Here is a 15,419-nt window from a genome sequence, read left to right as displayed (position 1 = left end):
TTTGACTATGACAAATATTAAATATTTTATTTCAATAGTAAATAATGTTGTAAACATTTTTCATTTCTATTGAAATTTGAATACTTTATTGCTTTTATAATTTAGATCTAATAAATTGGCTACTAAATCTGGCACCAAATATTAATATCTCCCTTATTATAACAAATCCATTTAATGCCAAATAATAACCCAGATGCTGAACTTATTTGAACAATAGTTTATCAGTTAAAAAATAATATAAATTAAATGTATAGATATTCAGACTTCTACATATAAGAAATCCATCTATATGGCGCATAAATCCCCAAATTCCGTCCTGATTTTGGGTGAACATTTCTCCCTGTGCCGGCACACCACCCGAGCACACGATTCTGGTTCCCCCGAGTCGCGATTCGAGGCAGAACCTCGGGCTAAATCGCAGCTGGAGGGCAGTGCGATGGGATGGCGAACAGGAGCGAACCGGAGGCCCAGAAAATCGCGAAGCTTTAGCGCGCTTTTCCTTTGTTCCCGGGCTCTTTGTGCCAGCTCAATTGTTCGCAAGGACATGCGGAACCAGAAACTCCTTGCGGAAATCGGGAAGCTGGCGTTCAGCTGTGCGAATCCTTGCCGAGATCCCAAGGAGAACCCTGTGCAAACTCGTTTCGCTACAAGTTAGTCGGGTTTTTGATCTGCTTTTTTTTTGCAATTCCCATTTCACATGCCCATTCTGCTCGAGAATCCTTGCAAATAGACAATCGCTAACTAGCCCTATCCTTTTTGCCACTTTTCCAGATATCTTGGCACCGCAGGAGCGACAGACAGCAGCTGCCAGGATGCTCAAGTGGGCTGTCAACCAGCCGCGAAACTCGTATCTGGCCAAGGAGCTGGCCATGGGATCGCAAACAGGATCGGCATCCGGATCAGGATCAGGCTCTCTCGAGCAGAAGGCCGAAGTGGTGGGCTCCAGCTACAGCGAGTTTCACGCCCTGCGTGGCAAACTCAAGAGGAAGTCGATCGGAGTGGCGCCAGGCAAGGAGAACCAGCTGACCTCCACGCCGCTGCCGGCCAGCTCCAGCCTCCATGCCCGCACACCACTGCTCAAGGACCTCAGCAACATCCTGGCCACGCCGCCATCGGCAGGAGCAAGTGGCGCCAGTGGGGCAACTGGAGGAGCAGCTGCTGTTCCCCTGAAGTTCGCCTGCACACTGCCCACCTTCGAGGCGGAGTACTCGCCCAATGCCGCCGTCATCCCTGGCTCCCTGATCGCCCTGCGCGGCATGGGCATCCCGGACAGCTACTTCGAGAAGCCGCGCTACCTGGAGCAGAAGCCACTACCACATCCGCATCCGCATCCAGCTCCTCCGACAGGCGAACAGAATACGCTCAGTTCCAGCCAGATGGGCGATGTGACCCTGGAGCGCATGATCGATGCCATCCTCGAGAGCAACCGCAAGGTGCTGCCCAACGCCAGACAGCAACAGCACCAGCATCAGCACCGCCAGCCCAGGCAGCATCTCCGCCAGCGGCACAGGCTCAGGCAGCAGGTGCTCCGGAGCAGCCATGGGCACGGGCACGGCGCCACCCAGACGCCATCGCCCACCTACCGCCCCGCCTTCGATCCGGCTAGCGATCTGTGCGAGTACTGGAAGTCGCCCTCGCGGAGGGATTCCCTGCCAGCGGACGGCTTCGAGGAGCGGGAGGTGCGCTCCCCCGTGCCCACCGAATCCGAATCGCAGGATGCCAAGCGGCACTCCCTGCAGCTGCGCAGGCAGCGGGTGGTGCGGCGCAAGCGGAAGATCACCACCAAGATCTCCTCCAGCGTCAGGCAGTCGGCGCAGAAGCTGCTCGCTGCGGCCAGGTCCGGATCTGCAGTGCCCAGCCAGCGGTTCGCCCAGAAGAGGCGCCACATCAGCCCGGACAGTGGGCACAACTCGACCAGCGACTTTGAGGAGGAGCTGGTGGCCATGGGATCCTGCGGCGGGCGGGTGGAGGCGGTCACCAAGCGGCGGCTGAGCTTCTCCTACGCCGAGGATCTGTTCGTGGAGAAGTGAACCCCAATTGGGGACATGTCCATATGTTGATTTTTGACTTCTGTTTGGTTATAACTTAAACCTTTTTTTTTGAGTGGCTAAAAGCGCAGCATTGCCTTGGAATACGTATGTTGAAACAGATCCTATAATTACCTAAGAATCCTTTTTTTTCTGACAAATAAAAAACCGATTTGAAAACTAGTTGAATTTCGAATTTATTATTCCTAATATCCTAAAAAAAGGAAAGTTCGATTTGTTACCATTAAATACGAACATTTAATTCCTAAAAGGATGTAAACGCGTAAACGCAATTGTGTCCTTGTTAGCGTTAGATAAGTACAACCATTAATTAGGGATAAACTGTCTTCTACGTGGGGATTACTTGGCAATATTTCAGAGGCAATATTCCAGAGGTGAAGGTAAACTGGATTCTCACGTTCCGCCCATGAATTCATCACCGTCGGTCGACCTTTCAGTTCCAACCGGCGAGCTGGCAGGATATGCAGGATAATATGCAGTGAGTTGGGGGTGCGGGAGTAACAGTTGTGGCAGTAAAAATGTTGCGGCATATCCTGCGAGTCCTTTACACGGCACTTATCACGCACCTGTGCACCACCAAATGGCGAACCACCAACTACAAACGACAAACGACAGGCTACAAAACGGTGGGCATTTGCATAAATTTGCATAGAATCGACCAAATTGTACGGTCTACGGCTTGTATCGAGGGTTTTGAGCCAGGATTCGAGGTCCTTGTTAACTGTACTCCAGATCTACAACGGCGAATCACCGATCCATAACTACACGGAGAAAAAAGAACTTACAAAGTTTGGGTATCTAGCTTAATTACTAAGATCATAGATTTCAAGCATTTGTTTTGTTAAAACTTTTCATAGTATAATTTCGTGGCAAATATAGAGTAGTGCGTGCATTTTTCTCTCAGTGCATCTGGGAACTGTGACTCTGCAAATTACCCACCCATAACTAAGTTATGCCAGTTATATGCCAGCCGATCTTGAGGGGGCGGCGATATATATGTATATTTATATATATACGGTTTGATCCTTCAATGCCAGCTGGCAAGGATGTGGAATAAGAACTGAAACAAGCTGTCCTGAAAAGCACAGAGATAAATTATGGTTGGTGTTCCCATGGCACCAAAACCTGCAAAACAACTAGAGATTTCTAAGTGATTTATGCTATATATCATTGCAGATAAGATCTGAATAAATCTGCATAACCACAGAGTTAAAGGATATGCACTAGATTCGTTGAAAAGTATGTAACAGGTAGAAGGAAGCTTTTCCGATATATATATACATTCTTTATAAGGATCACCAGTCTAGTCTGTATGTCCATCTGTCCGTATAAACCTCGAGATATCAGGAACTATAAAAGCTGGAAAGGCATGCAGATTCTAGAGATGAAGGCTGTGAAAGTTTGTATTATTATTCAGTTACCCAATATCTATAGGGTCCTTACACTAGCTGAGTGACGGGTATCTGATAGTCGAGGATGTCAACTATAGCGATCTATCTTGTTTTTAACTATTCTTTTTATGTTCTTAAGCTGGCTGCTGTTTTTTAACAGTCGTTAGATGTCTATTAAATGTCTCTTCATTTGGACCTTGGCCATAGTTACGTTCTGTTCTATCCTGTTTTTGATTTTGATTTTATCCTCGTTTTTCGCTCCTGTCGCACATCGAATGCAATGAATTGATCCATTGTTGGACCACTGCCTCCGTTTCTCATTTTCTACGCTCAATTGAGTTCAACCAGCTGCCCGAGAAACTGAATCCCTCGCTGAACTCCAGCTCAAGATGCATTGAGGGTGGAGTTGGAGTTGGGGGTGTACCTACTCTGATTCGCTGCTTGCCAAATGTCGCATAAGAACAGGGTCAGGCCAAGGATCGGGATCGTGATCGGAATCGGAATCGGGAGCAGGATCTCGAGAAGGAGCAGGCGCAAAAACACCTTTTCGAAAAGTGCGCCAAAAGGGAATATGCGAGAATGCCGAGCACGAGTCAATGGCAAACAAGAAACGAAAGGTGGAATGGGCAACAAGGACGAGAACAAGGAGCAGGACCATGAAAAGGACACAAAATCGCATCGTGGCATGCGTCGGCGGACAAGGAGCGGGGGCGGGTGCAGGGGCAGGGGCAGGGGGAATCCTCGGGGACAGCTGTCGTCGCAAACACCAAGGCAAGCGTACACTGAAAGAAATGCGAGTGGGATCATGGTATCATAACTTAATCAAATAACAAACGTATTGCATGACATACGAAAAAATATGATGTAAGAATCGAAAGAATAGATGAATAGAATGTAAGAATTTCCTAAATGCATTAATATTGAATTATTTATAAACTTTATCCCAATTAAAAAGAAAGTGTTAAAATATATATATATCTAGTATCTTGTTTAAGTGCTGGATAATAAGTAGGCGATGATTTAACATCGTTCTTACGCAATACTATTTTTAAGTAGGCGATGATTCTAACTTTGTTCTTTTTCAATACTATATTTGACATTTACACTCATTTTTCTCCAGAGACAACACCTTTAGGATTTTCTCCTAACATTTTCTATGAGATAAGCAGCAGTATCGCAATTTGGAGCACCTTTCGTCGATGGAATCTATAACTTCTATACTGGATTGATCTAGGGCAGGACGATGGATGGGCCGAGGAGCTCCACGAAGGCGAAGAACCCTGCGAGTGGGACGCCTCGCAGATATGGAGCAGGTTGTGGATGGGCGAAGGATCCAGCTCCTCGGCAAGTTGTGGCCGTCCAACTGGCCTTATCCACTGGAATAGTACGAGTATCACATTGGAGAAACCTACAAAACATTGCCTGTTAGGGGGGAAATTCTTTTATTAAAAGCAGTGTATACATAAGTTGATTATTTTTCTTACCGTGCAGTCGTTGCTTAGCGAGGGGTGGGGTGGGGATGTGGGCATGAGTCGCGGTCTTGGGATCTAAGGAGCCCAGGATAAAGGGAAGAAGGAAATTGAGTTGAAGGAGTTGCTCAAGTGCTGCCACATGTTGCCGCTGTAAATTGGTCGACAATTGACGGCCTAATAGGGTTAAGTGCCGGAAATTACGCGAACCGAAAAGCGGCAGAGGCTGCGAATTCGCGCAATCTATTGCCACACTTATAAGGTTGCTGGTCCCCAGTACATACATACATATGATATCATCAAATACGTAAGGTTTTCATAATGATAAACATATGCATAAACATCATATATTTCATACATTTAAGATAAAGTAAAGATAAGAAAAAATATGTATTCTTATAACATATATCTCGCTTTAGGTTCTAAAAATCATAATTTGTGGGAGTAAATATAAAAGTTACTTTAAAGCATTTACATCATATGCTAATATGTACTTTCGATAAGCTACAAACTCTTATAATTAGGAAAGACAAAGGAAAAGTTGAACTTATATTTAATAATCAAGGTAGTAGTATTTTCGCTATGCCATTATTCAAAGTGCAAGGAAACTCAATACTGCAGAAGTAGTTCAATGCTTTGTGCTATAATTGCATTCTTCTTGTTAATGGATTAAAAGTAGCGCTAATGGAGTGAAATCGCAGCATCTCCTCCAACTCCGAATATTTTCACGGAGTGCTCCGAACTGATAACGATCATTAGCGAAGCTGTGAGATGACAGGACTCAAGATGCTCAGCGAACTCAATCAGTGTCAGGGGGAAAAGGTGTGCTGTATGGGATGTCCTATATCCAGGACATCGCCGAATGAATCGCAACTGTCAATAAATGGAGCAGAGTGGCGGGGAAGCGTCCTGTGAGGGACACGGCTCTAATCCCATATGACGTGAGCAATGTGCCTTGCCTGTGTGGAAGTGGCCCAGGAAACCAGACCAGATCAGATCAGGGGAGGATCGGCGAGGAAATTGCCAACTATTTGTATTTGTCAAAGGCTCTGATTTCACGGCAGCTAGGAAATCCAGACATTTCCAGATTCTCGACGATTAATCAATGTGACGTGAGTGCCTCTGCCTCTGCCTCTGCCTCTCCCTTTCGCCCTATCTCTGTCTTGCTCTTTACAGGGAGGACATCTTGAGTTGGTTTGCGCGCCAAACGAATGTCCTGGCTGTGGTTTTCGGTAATCCCCCTGCTTTCACTTCTTTAAGTCATCATCTTGGGGATCCAATCCGAAATACTCGCACTTTCTTCAGAGGGATGAGGTGAGGCGAGGTCAGGAGTCGGGGCACACCGCAGGATCAAAGAATCCAATCGATTTGCATAGCAGACGGCAGGCAAAGGGTTGCCTCAGATCTCAAGATCTTCAGATGGCGATACCGATTGCCTATGTAAATGTTGTTTGCCCGACAAACTTTAGCTCTCGGCACAATGCCAAATGCAAACTAATAGATACATTTTGATCGGCGACCATCCGGGGGTAATTAAGCATATTTACGGTCAGCCGAAAGGATCAACGAGGTTGAGGATGCTGTGCAAGGACGAAAAGCGAAGGGGGCTGGACTTTCGGGTAAGCACTTAAGCCAATTTGATGTGCAGTGAACTTATGCGGCTTTGTTTACCTTGCGGTTTAGATCTATGTATGAGTTTTAAATGCTCTATAAGCTGCGATGAGCTGCGAACTGTATTCACTTATTTTTTAAACCGGTAGGCAGACTATGGAGATGCATTGCGATATCCATATAGCAGTCTATCTGCAAGATAAGGCAATATATTACATTAAAAACATACAGGATTTGATATAAAAAATGAAGACTTAACTCGGAAGAGCATTAATGAAGCGGATTTAATTGTTTACAATGCATTTGTATTATCTTTGTAGTATTCCAGGCGTTGTGTAATGATTCAGAAATTCATTTGAAAACGGACATGCACATAAAAGCCTTTCAATTAACATGATGAGATGAAAAGTACCTCCCATTGATTTTCCTCTTTAATCCTTTGGGAAAGCTACAAGTGGCCCAAACGCATCCATTCCATTCAGTATAAACGCCAAAAACGCAGCTCTACAAACAAATGGAATATGAATATAATTGTTCAAAAATCAGTTTTGTGACAGTGACAATGTAGGGAACTTTTATAAAATGTTCATGGCTGCTTCACCATTGATCGGCAGCTTCTGCTCCGCGATGAGCATATCGCTCAGCACGCGACGTGTCCACCTGCGGAAACGCTCCTTGCTCTGATCGCTCAACGATCGGAGCATGGGCACCATGCTGAGCATGAAATGGAGGTTCGATTCGTTGGGTATTTCGTACACGGGTGATGGCGGTGGCGCTGTATAAATGGGCAGTAAGGCATCCAGATTGGTTTGCCGCAACCATTGATCGCTGCCCCATAGCCTGATCGCCTCCTCGTCCACATCCAGACCGAACGGCGGCTCGTCCGTAACCAGGAAGAGCCTCTCCTCCGCCTCGAATTCGATGCCTCCCTTTTTGAACGCCGAATAACTCTGCACCGATTCCAGATATTTCTGCGGATGCGGAAGTAGCTTGCGTTCCTTCACCCGATCAACCCGTTGCATCCGCTTAGGAGTCTTGGGGTTGTGTGGCGGGAAGACGTCGCGCACGAACTCCATATGCTTGGAATGCTGCCAGCGCGAGTCATTGCCTCGATGGATCTTGGCGCGGTAGTTGTTCCGCAGGCTCTTCCAACGCCGCTTGCACTCCTCCACGCAAAGTCCTACCGCATTGGACACAATCAGCCAGTCCAAAGGGATTTGCGGCCGACGCTCGGTGAATTTGATGCGACTGTCCCAGATCGATGGACGAAGTGAGACCTCGTGGAGAAGGTGTCTTGTCTCCTCATCGCTGGGCGTATAGCAGAGTAAGGCAGAAGTCATCGCACATGCACGTGGTTATGGAGATACGAATAATAATAATTAATTAAAAATCAAGAATCTCAACTAATTTTGCACATGCACGTGGTTAAAGAGTTGCGAATAGAGGGATAATTTTAAATCGAGAATCTCAACTAGTTCGATAACAGCTCAATTGACGCTTCTACAGTTTTGGGGCCATTGAACTTTTGCTGGTTGGCACTTATTGCGGTTATCGATAACTAATTTTGCAAAGCTACCTCTAACAATCAGTGGTGCCTATATTTTAATGCAGCTTGTTTGAATTCGCAAAAAACGCAACCAAACGTTGTATCTTTTACATTTATTTGTTGAAAAGTTAACAGCCCAGGAAGATGGAAACATAAAATGCTTAATGAAAAACAAATTGTGCATTTAATAAGGACCAAACATGAAAAAACCCCCATTAAAGTAATATTCCCCTTAAATGCTTTCTAATCAGTCCTTAATCTCATAAAGAGTCCTTACTCCTCGAAAACCCAAAAGATATCCATTGTCTGCGGCTGCACACAATGTTTGTCCACAAAAGATGGATCGTAAAAATGCGTAAAAAGTTTCAAATTCAATATGTGTGTGCTTAATGAATTGTTTGTACCCCAAATCCGTGTCGTAAAACACCAGAAATTTGTTGGGCCGGGACGGCAGCGAATAAAAGTGCAGTAAATGTGCACTAAAAGTGCACTTAAAATCGCCGATCAATTGTTTTGCCTTCGTCTACAGGGATTTATCATTTGGCATTTACGAGCGGGCTGAGAATTTTAATGATCGCGCACTTCATTCGTCGCCTTTGGAGACTTTATCAAATTGCCATTAGAATCGGAATCGGAATCGGAATAGCAATAGCAATTCGAGTCCTTCAGGGGCGTGTGGCAGCGGAAGAGAAAGGACTATTGTGATTAGCCCGTGATCGGCGACAGGATCGCATCCTGGCGGAGTCATAAAACTGCACCTTGGCAACGCGGCAGCTGATGATGCGGGCCTCTTTCCCCCGCCTCCCAACGTTCTGTGTAATTTCCCATGTCATTGTCATTGTGCAGTCACTGGGACATGTGCGAAATCCCTATCCCAATCCCAAATCCCCATTCCCATTGCCATTCGATTCCGAATTTTATGGCAATATTGGAAATTAGCGTATGCGACGGCGGAATTAGCCGCTGAATTATGCTGGTTGGCGGGTATCTGGGATGCAAATAGAATGTCCTGCCATAATTTAACCTGCCTTGGTGCAAACGATGTGGGTACACTGCCCCAAAAACATATGCGATATATATGCCAGTACTTTATATAAAAGGGTAAAGCTCGCAAACGAAACTCCTATAGAGTATTCATCAGTGTTAAAACAACATTTCTTAGATATCCATCTGTACCCAAAAAGTTACTGTAAGCAAATAAATGTTTATTATTTCATAAAATGTTAAACCTACTAACTAAGCAACTTATTAGTTTGCTTTTCCAATGATTAGTGTAATTACAATGTGGTGCAAATATACTAAGTAGTCTAAATAACAATAGTATTTCCTGTTACATAGTGTTAAATATTATTTTATTCGTCTTAGTTGTATTATACAATATTCAGATACAAAAAAGCTATGTATGCAAATCTATGTATGTTAAAAGTTATATTTCCTGTATAAATAGCTATTTTTAGACCTACTTTCGAGCAGTGTACGCGCTTCTTGCTGCCAATGATCGAGTGTATTTTTTTGGCTATCCTGTTATCCTGTGAGCCCTTGGCCCGTGGCACCTGTCTTCATTAGTTGGCCTTCACTTCCCCGACTCAGTCCACTCGATAAGCAATCAATAGCGTGTGAGGGAGACGCGTAGATCGGGCGAGAAAGAGACGGACGAGGCGTGGCACCTACAGGTGCAAGTGTTTGCTCCAATTTGTAGAACGGTCTGCTCACTCGACGACTCCATTCGGCTTTTGCATATTGATGAGTCCCAATTTATGGCTCCCAAACTCACCTGTCGATCGATAAGCGAAGAAAACCAAGTGGCGAGTGGAAAGTTGAAAGGCTTAGATGGCCACATGCCGGGCAGATCAAATCGGAAATGGAAGAGTCGAAGGGAAAGCGGGCCACAGTAGCGGGGAAAATGCTTTCTCGATAATGAACAGGTAGTTGCAGGCGATTTCCATTAGGTGGCTAAAACGAAAGGACCACATAGGTGGAAAGAATTAACTAGCTCTATGGAATGTACTAACTTAAGCAATACGATCAAAAACACAACTACAATGGATCAGTTTTGGACTCCTAACATTTCACATCATTTCCCCATTTGTTATCCTTGAAGGATAAGCACCCTCTTGCTCCGAATTCTTCAGCTCTCGCTTCTTGGCTAGTTCTCAGTTCCCGATTCTCAGTTCCCGTTTCTCAGTTCTCATTTCTCATTTCTCATTTCTCCGCTCTCATTTCTAATTTTGCAGTTCTGGTTCCAGGTCCTTCGCATACCTGACTCGACTTTTAATCCTGGCGCAGGATTCCTTCACTGTCCTGTGTCGAATGCGAACCAGTTTTCCGCTTCGCTGCAACTGACGCATAAATTGCGGCACTTTCCCGACCCATTTGCCGACTAAACAGGACGAAACAGGAAGAAACAGGACGGAACAGGACTGTGGATTATACACCTAACAAAATAAAATAACCATTATATTGTAATATATACAATATGATAAGTTGCAGTATAATATTTTCTATGTTAGCTTCAAAATAGATTTTAAATTTAATATAAAATTAAAAGGATTTTTTATTGGTCCTTGAAATATGATATATATGTATGTGTGTCTACTTTTAAATAACTATTTAATCTGTATTTTATTTTATTTATGTATGTTTTTTGTATCTGTATTTTATTTTTCTATAAGCAATATTCGTTTCTTTAAAATTCTTTTAATACTTTTTATACAAGTTTAAGTCGTATTCATATGTTTTGCAGCACATAAGCAGCCAATTTCTCGCTGTGTATCCTTTCCAGTTGGTTTTTCCTTGGGCCAACATTCCAGCTTTCCTATTCAAATTGTTTGAACTGGCAATGCGGCACGGTGATTTTTCATTTCCTCGCCCGTGGAATAGGGTTCCTTCCTTTTTTTGGGATAGAGATCGTTAAGTTGAAGACCAACTCCATCGATCAGTTGTGCGGCATTTTCATGGACGTATGGCACCTGTTTTTCCCCCTTGCCCGCGATTTTTCCACAGCGGCAGAAAGAGCAGCAGGTGCCAATCGAATTTTTCCCCCCACCGATGATGACATTTACATATTGCTATCCTGTCCGTGGCTCCACGTTCCCTACGCCGCTAACCATTCCGATCTGTTCCCGATCTCCGCATGACAATGCTAAGTGGAGGTCCTCCTACTCCACATCCTTCGCTTCCTCCATTTCCTCCTCCTCCTCCTGTCGTCGTCGACCCTCATCAAACGAGTCGATTTTATGTGTTCTTTCCAATTCTTCACGCTGCATTTTCCGCTGCTGCTGCTGCTGCTGCGGCTGCTGTTCTGCTGACCAGCGGGAAAACTCAGGCAAGGGTTGTAAGTGTCCGAGTTTGCCCCCTCCATGCATTTCCATTTCCTCGAGACATTTTCCGCTGGCACGCGCTTTTGGTCAGTTGGTCAGCGATTGTTTTTCCACCCTTTGACAGCGGTGTTGTGACAACGGACGACGGACAATGGAAAATGGGAAAAGCGAGCTGAATGGAAACGAATAAATGCAATATGAGTCATTGGACAATTAAGGCCAAACCGCGATATGACAGCCCGCGAACGCCCAAAAGTATTTCAAAACTTGTTGATTGCTTATTCGGATTGGAAAAAGGAGACATTTGTTAAGCCTACCGGATGTGTCAGAAAAGCATTGTATAATTCACTATTTTTTGTTTATTCTATATATATTTATTTTATATATTGAAGGATTGATTTGAAAAGAGGAATCGTTCAAGTGCAAATTCGCATTTCTGCTTGCTTCACTCGCCTTGCTGCTTGTTTTCAAATTAAAACTGTATTTTCCATCATTATCTGACTGAGGAGTATCTAATAGTCGTGACAGTCGACTATAGCGATCATTTCTAATATCCTGTATTATATTCTATAACGCGTATACTAGAAAGGTGAAAAATGGGAAATAGATTGATACATTCCTGTTCAGATTGTGTTTGGTGTCCGGTGTGCTAGTAGGGGGTATCTGTTAGTCGACTGCAGCGGCCTCTCTAGTTTTTGACTTTAAAGCAGCTGCCAAGGACAGCGGTCTAGAGATACTTCCCTCCAAAACTCCCGATACCCATTTCCGCTGTACGGGCAATTAGTTAATTAGGCGCAACTTCAAGTGTCCCACTTGGAAATATATCACACGAGAATCGCTTCTTGTTGACATTTCTGCAGCATCATCCAGATAATTTGCATATTTAATTGAAGAATCCCATGTGCCCGTAGAAGGAAAACAACGCATTTTTTCTTCATTCGTTTTTTAATAAAAAAACTACGAAAATGTCAAGTAAATTTCTCGAAGGCAAAGGAGGTTAAAATTTGGGAACCAGGAGATGGAGGATCTCCTTTGGATGGTGACGAACGAGTGGAAACCCCGCGGCGACCATCAAGCTAAAGGGTTAAATGCAAATGAACACACGCATCCTTCGAGATTCCCGATTCGCAGCGAGAGTGAGTGGAAAAAACTGGGCGATCCGGGAACAGGACACACGGACCTCGGACTCGATCCAACCCCCGAGTCCCGGCCAGTTGTCAACCGCGCTTGACAGATCTCCGTGCCCGAAACTGGATTTTTGCCACGGCGATTGAGATTCCCTTGCCTTCCTCCATTACTTAAACATTACTACATACATGGTGCCTCCACAAGCAATTTATTTTCCTTCAACTTGATTCGGAAATGGGACAGGCAGCAGGATCACCCTTCCCGCAGGAACACGGATATGCATACGTGTCGAAGGTAGTTGAACACGAGGTGGACTTTCTGGGAAAGGCTGTAGATTGTGTATATGTATAGTATAAACATTTGAAAATGGATTACTAACTATATATATTCTGCTCTTTTAGCCAAACATCTCTTGCATTTGTCTTTAAAAACATATTATAGCTTTGAAGTTTAAAACATATTGTAGGTTTTTAATTTAAAAACATATAATAGCTTAACATTTTACAGCTTTGAATTTATAAACATATTCTAGCCTTGAATTTCAAAACATTTAACAGCTTGGAATTTAAGAACATATTGTGCGTTCTTAATTTAAAACATATTATAGCTTTGAATTATCATAAACAACATTTTACAGCATTGAATTTAAAAACATATATCTTTAAACTGAAAAACATATTAAAGCCTTAAAGTTAAGACTTAGCTACTAATTTAACCTCAAATTCCAATTTTCTTTAAAGTTACAATCTATTATTTTCAGTGCATCTCCTGGGGTTACAATGTTCTTTTATTTTTCCGACGGCAGCTTTTCCCACTTTCGCCAAGCTCTGTAATTTTTTAATCAAAACAAAAACAGCAACACGCAAAGGGGGGCCGCCCAACCGAAATCCATGGACGATCCTGCCACGGATGCCATTCCGCATCCGCATCCGCATCCGAGTTTTCGATTTAACGCCCATCGCGGCGCCGTGTCGATAATTTAGAAATTAAATGTAGTTCGTCCGACTGTGAGAAGGGGAAAGAAATGCCGCAAACACACAAATCAAATCTAATCAAGCAAAGAAAGCGCACTTTCCCAAGGACGCAGGACGAAGGTCGCAGGACCAAGGCGATGGTGCCGGCGAAGGCAAGGGGTAGCCACCCCTCCGCCGAAGGGATCACCCCTCACAAGGAAGCAAAATAACAAAAAAAAAAAGTAAAATAGAGAAAACGAAAACACCAAGGCATTGGTCTAGTTTTTTGTTCTTTCCTTGTCGCAACTGCAATTACATTTAATTTTTGGGATTTCAATTTCGTTCTCGTTTTTGGTTTGGACCCAGGACTCACGCCACATCCACGGACGGGGTGTCCTTTTGCCATGGGTGTCAGGATCTGTCCGTCCACCTATTATTATTATTGTTGTTGTTGTTCTCTGTTTTCTTCGTATTTTCTTTTTTTTGCCGTGGCCCTCGACCGACGGGCCTCGTAATTATTTAGTTTAGGTTTTTTCATTTCGTCCTTGCTGCCTGGATTTCGTATCCTTGATTGCAACGGCAAATCGGATCAGTGGCTCGGAAACTTTCGATTTCATGCTTAGTTTTTCACCGAAATCAAGAAACAATGCCAACAGGATATAAATTTACACGAACGTCGGATTGGCAAAATGCCAGGATCGCAGCTTGAGAACATTTTACTCACTAAATTAAGTTAAGTATTTCGTATTTTTCTTAATTTTTTTCCCTGCTTTGGTTTCAACGCTAGAGATGTCAGAAAATTCAACACGTTAATTGGTCAAAAAGTACCTGAATAATTAAATATATATATAGAAAGCGCATAAAATGTACAATATTGCACAAAATTAAGTGAGAATGGAAATGTTAGCCATTTAAAAATTTATTTTGTTTTCCCATACTTTTAATCATTCGTTTAGTATTAAGTTTCAACCATATACATATGAGAACACATGATTGGCACTTGGAACCCACGTCACTCTTCTTCCTCGGCAGCATAATGAGGCAATTTAAATGCTAATACTTTGCCCGACAAAATATCAAATTATAATCCTTCGACGCGCCAGGGGGTTGGGATTTATAATTTTGGAATATGAATACGAATGGTGAATTAGTTTGGCATTATTCGGAATTGGCTTTTTCAGCTATTCTCATTCAAATCGCAGTCGCCTAATAAGATTGCAATCGAATGAGTGCACATCATAAAAGTAAATATCACTTTAAATTTAATCTTTTAATATGAACTACATAGCATTTTGATTAAAATTTTCCTATAAAGGATATACATATATTCTGGATCAGCATCACTAGCCATATCCGTCTGTCTGTCCGTTCGTCTGTCCGTATGAACTTCAAGATCTCATAAATGCTAGAAAGTTGAGATGAGACATTGTATTATATTTTCCCCCAATTTCTATCGAAATTATAGAAAAAAGTTAAAATTTCTCATTCAACCTTCCACTAGCTCAGTAAGGGGTATGTGATAGTCGCCTTCTCTGCTTTTTATATATGCATATTTCGTTTTGTAAAATGTATATCTGCGATTTTTGTGGAGTCCGTTAAAGTCGGTCTGTGTTAAGTTTGTTTTGGTGGTTAGCTGGTTGGCTGGCCGGAAATGGAGGACACGCCTAAACAAACACAGGAGCCGCAGCCACCACTGCCGGAATATTGGATGAAGCTTGTGATGAGGGCACAATGAGATCTCGATCGCTAAGCTGCTGGACCTGCTGGCCGCAGGATGACCGCGCAGCAGCGTGTGCCGGGGTCAAAGGTCGCATCCGCGTCGTTGCAGCTGACTTTCCCGACTGCCGAACAATGGAAAAGTCCTGACCGCTCTTTGTTTTCCCATTTTTTTAATAAATTAAACAAATAGCGGAAAATGCGTGCGCGCGCGCTTTTCATATTTTGTGTTTGCTT

At 43.5% G+C, this 15,419-nt stretch overlaps 2 protein-coding genes across 2 annotated transcripts; one reads left to right on the top strand and one right to left on the bottom strand.

Moving 5' to 3' along the window:
- Positions 1-771: 771 nt before the first annotated feature.
- On the top strand, positions 772-2,210 carry LOC117148386. The gene has a single exon (XM_033315748.1). It carries the CDS (start codon positions 813-815, stop codon positions 2,028-2,030), a length of 1,218 nt encoding a protein of 405 aa, XP_033171639.1. The 5' UTR covers positions 772-812; the 3' UTR covers positions 2,031-2,210.
- Positions 2,211-7,094: 4,884 nt separating this feature from the next.
- On the bottom strand, positions 7,095-7,859 carry LOC117147162. Its single transcript, XM_033313949.1, has one exon. The coding sequence runs from the start codon at positions 7,857-7,859 to the stop codon at positions 7,095-7,097; it is 765 nt and encodes a 254-aa protein (XP_033169840.1).
- Between the last annotated feature and the right edge of the window lie 7,560 nt (positions 7,860-15,419).

This window comes from Drosophila mauritiana, chromosome X, assembly GCF_004382145.1.
Source record: "Drosophila mauritiana strain mau12 chromosome X, ASM438214v1, whole genome shotgun sequence".
Lineage (NCBI taxonomy): Eukaryota > Metazoa > Arthropoda > Insecta > Diptera > Drosophilidae > Drosophila > Drosophila mauritiana.
The sequence above is the reverse complement of the archived record's forward strand: the minus strand, read 5'-3'. Positions and strand labels throughout refer to the sequence as shown.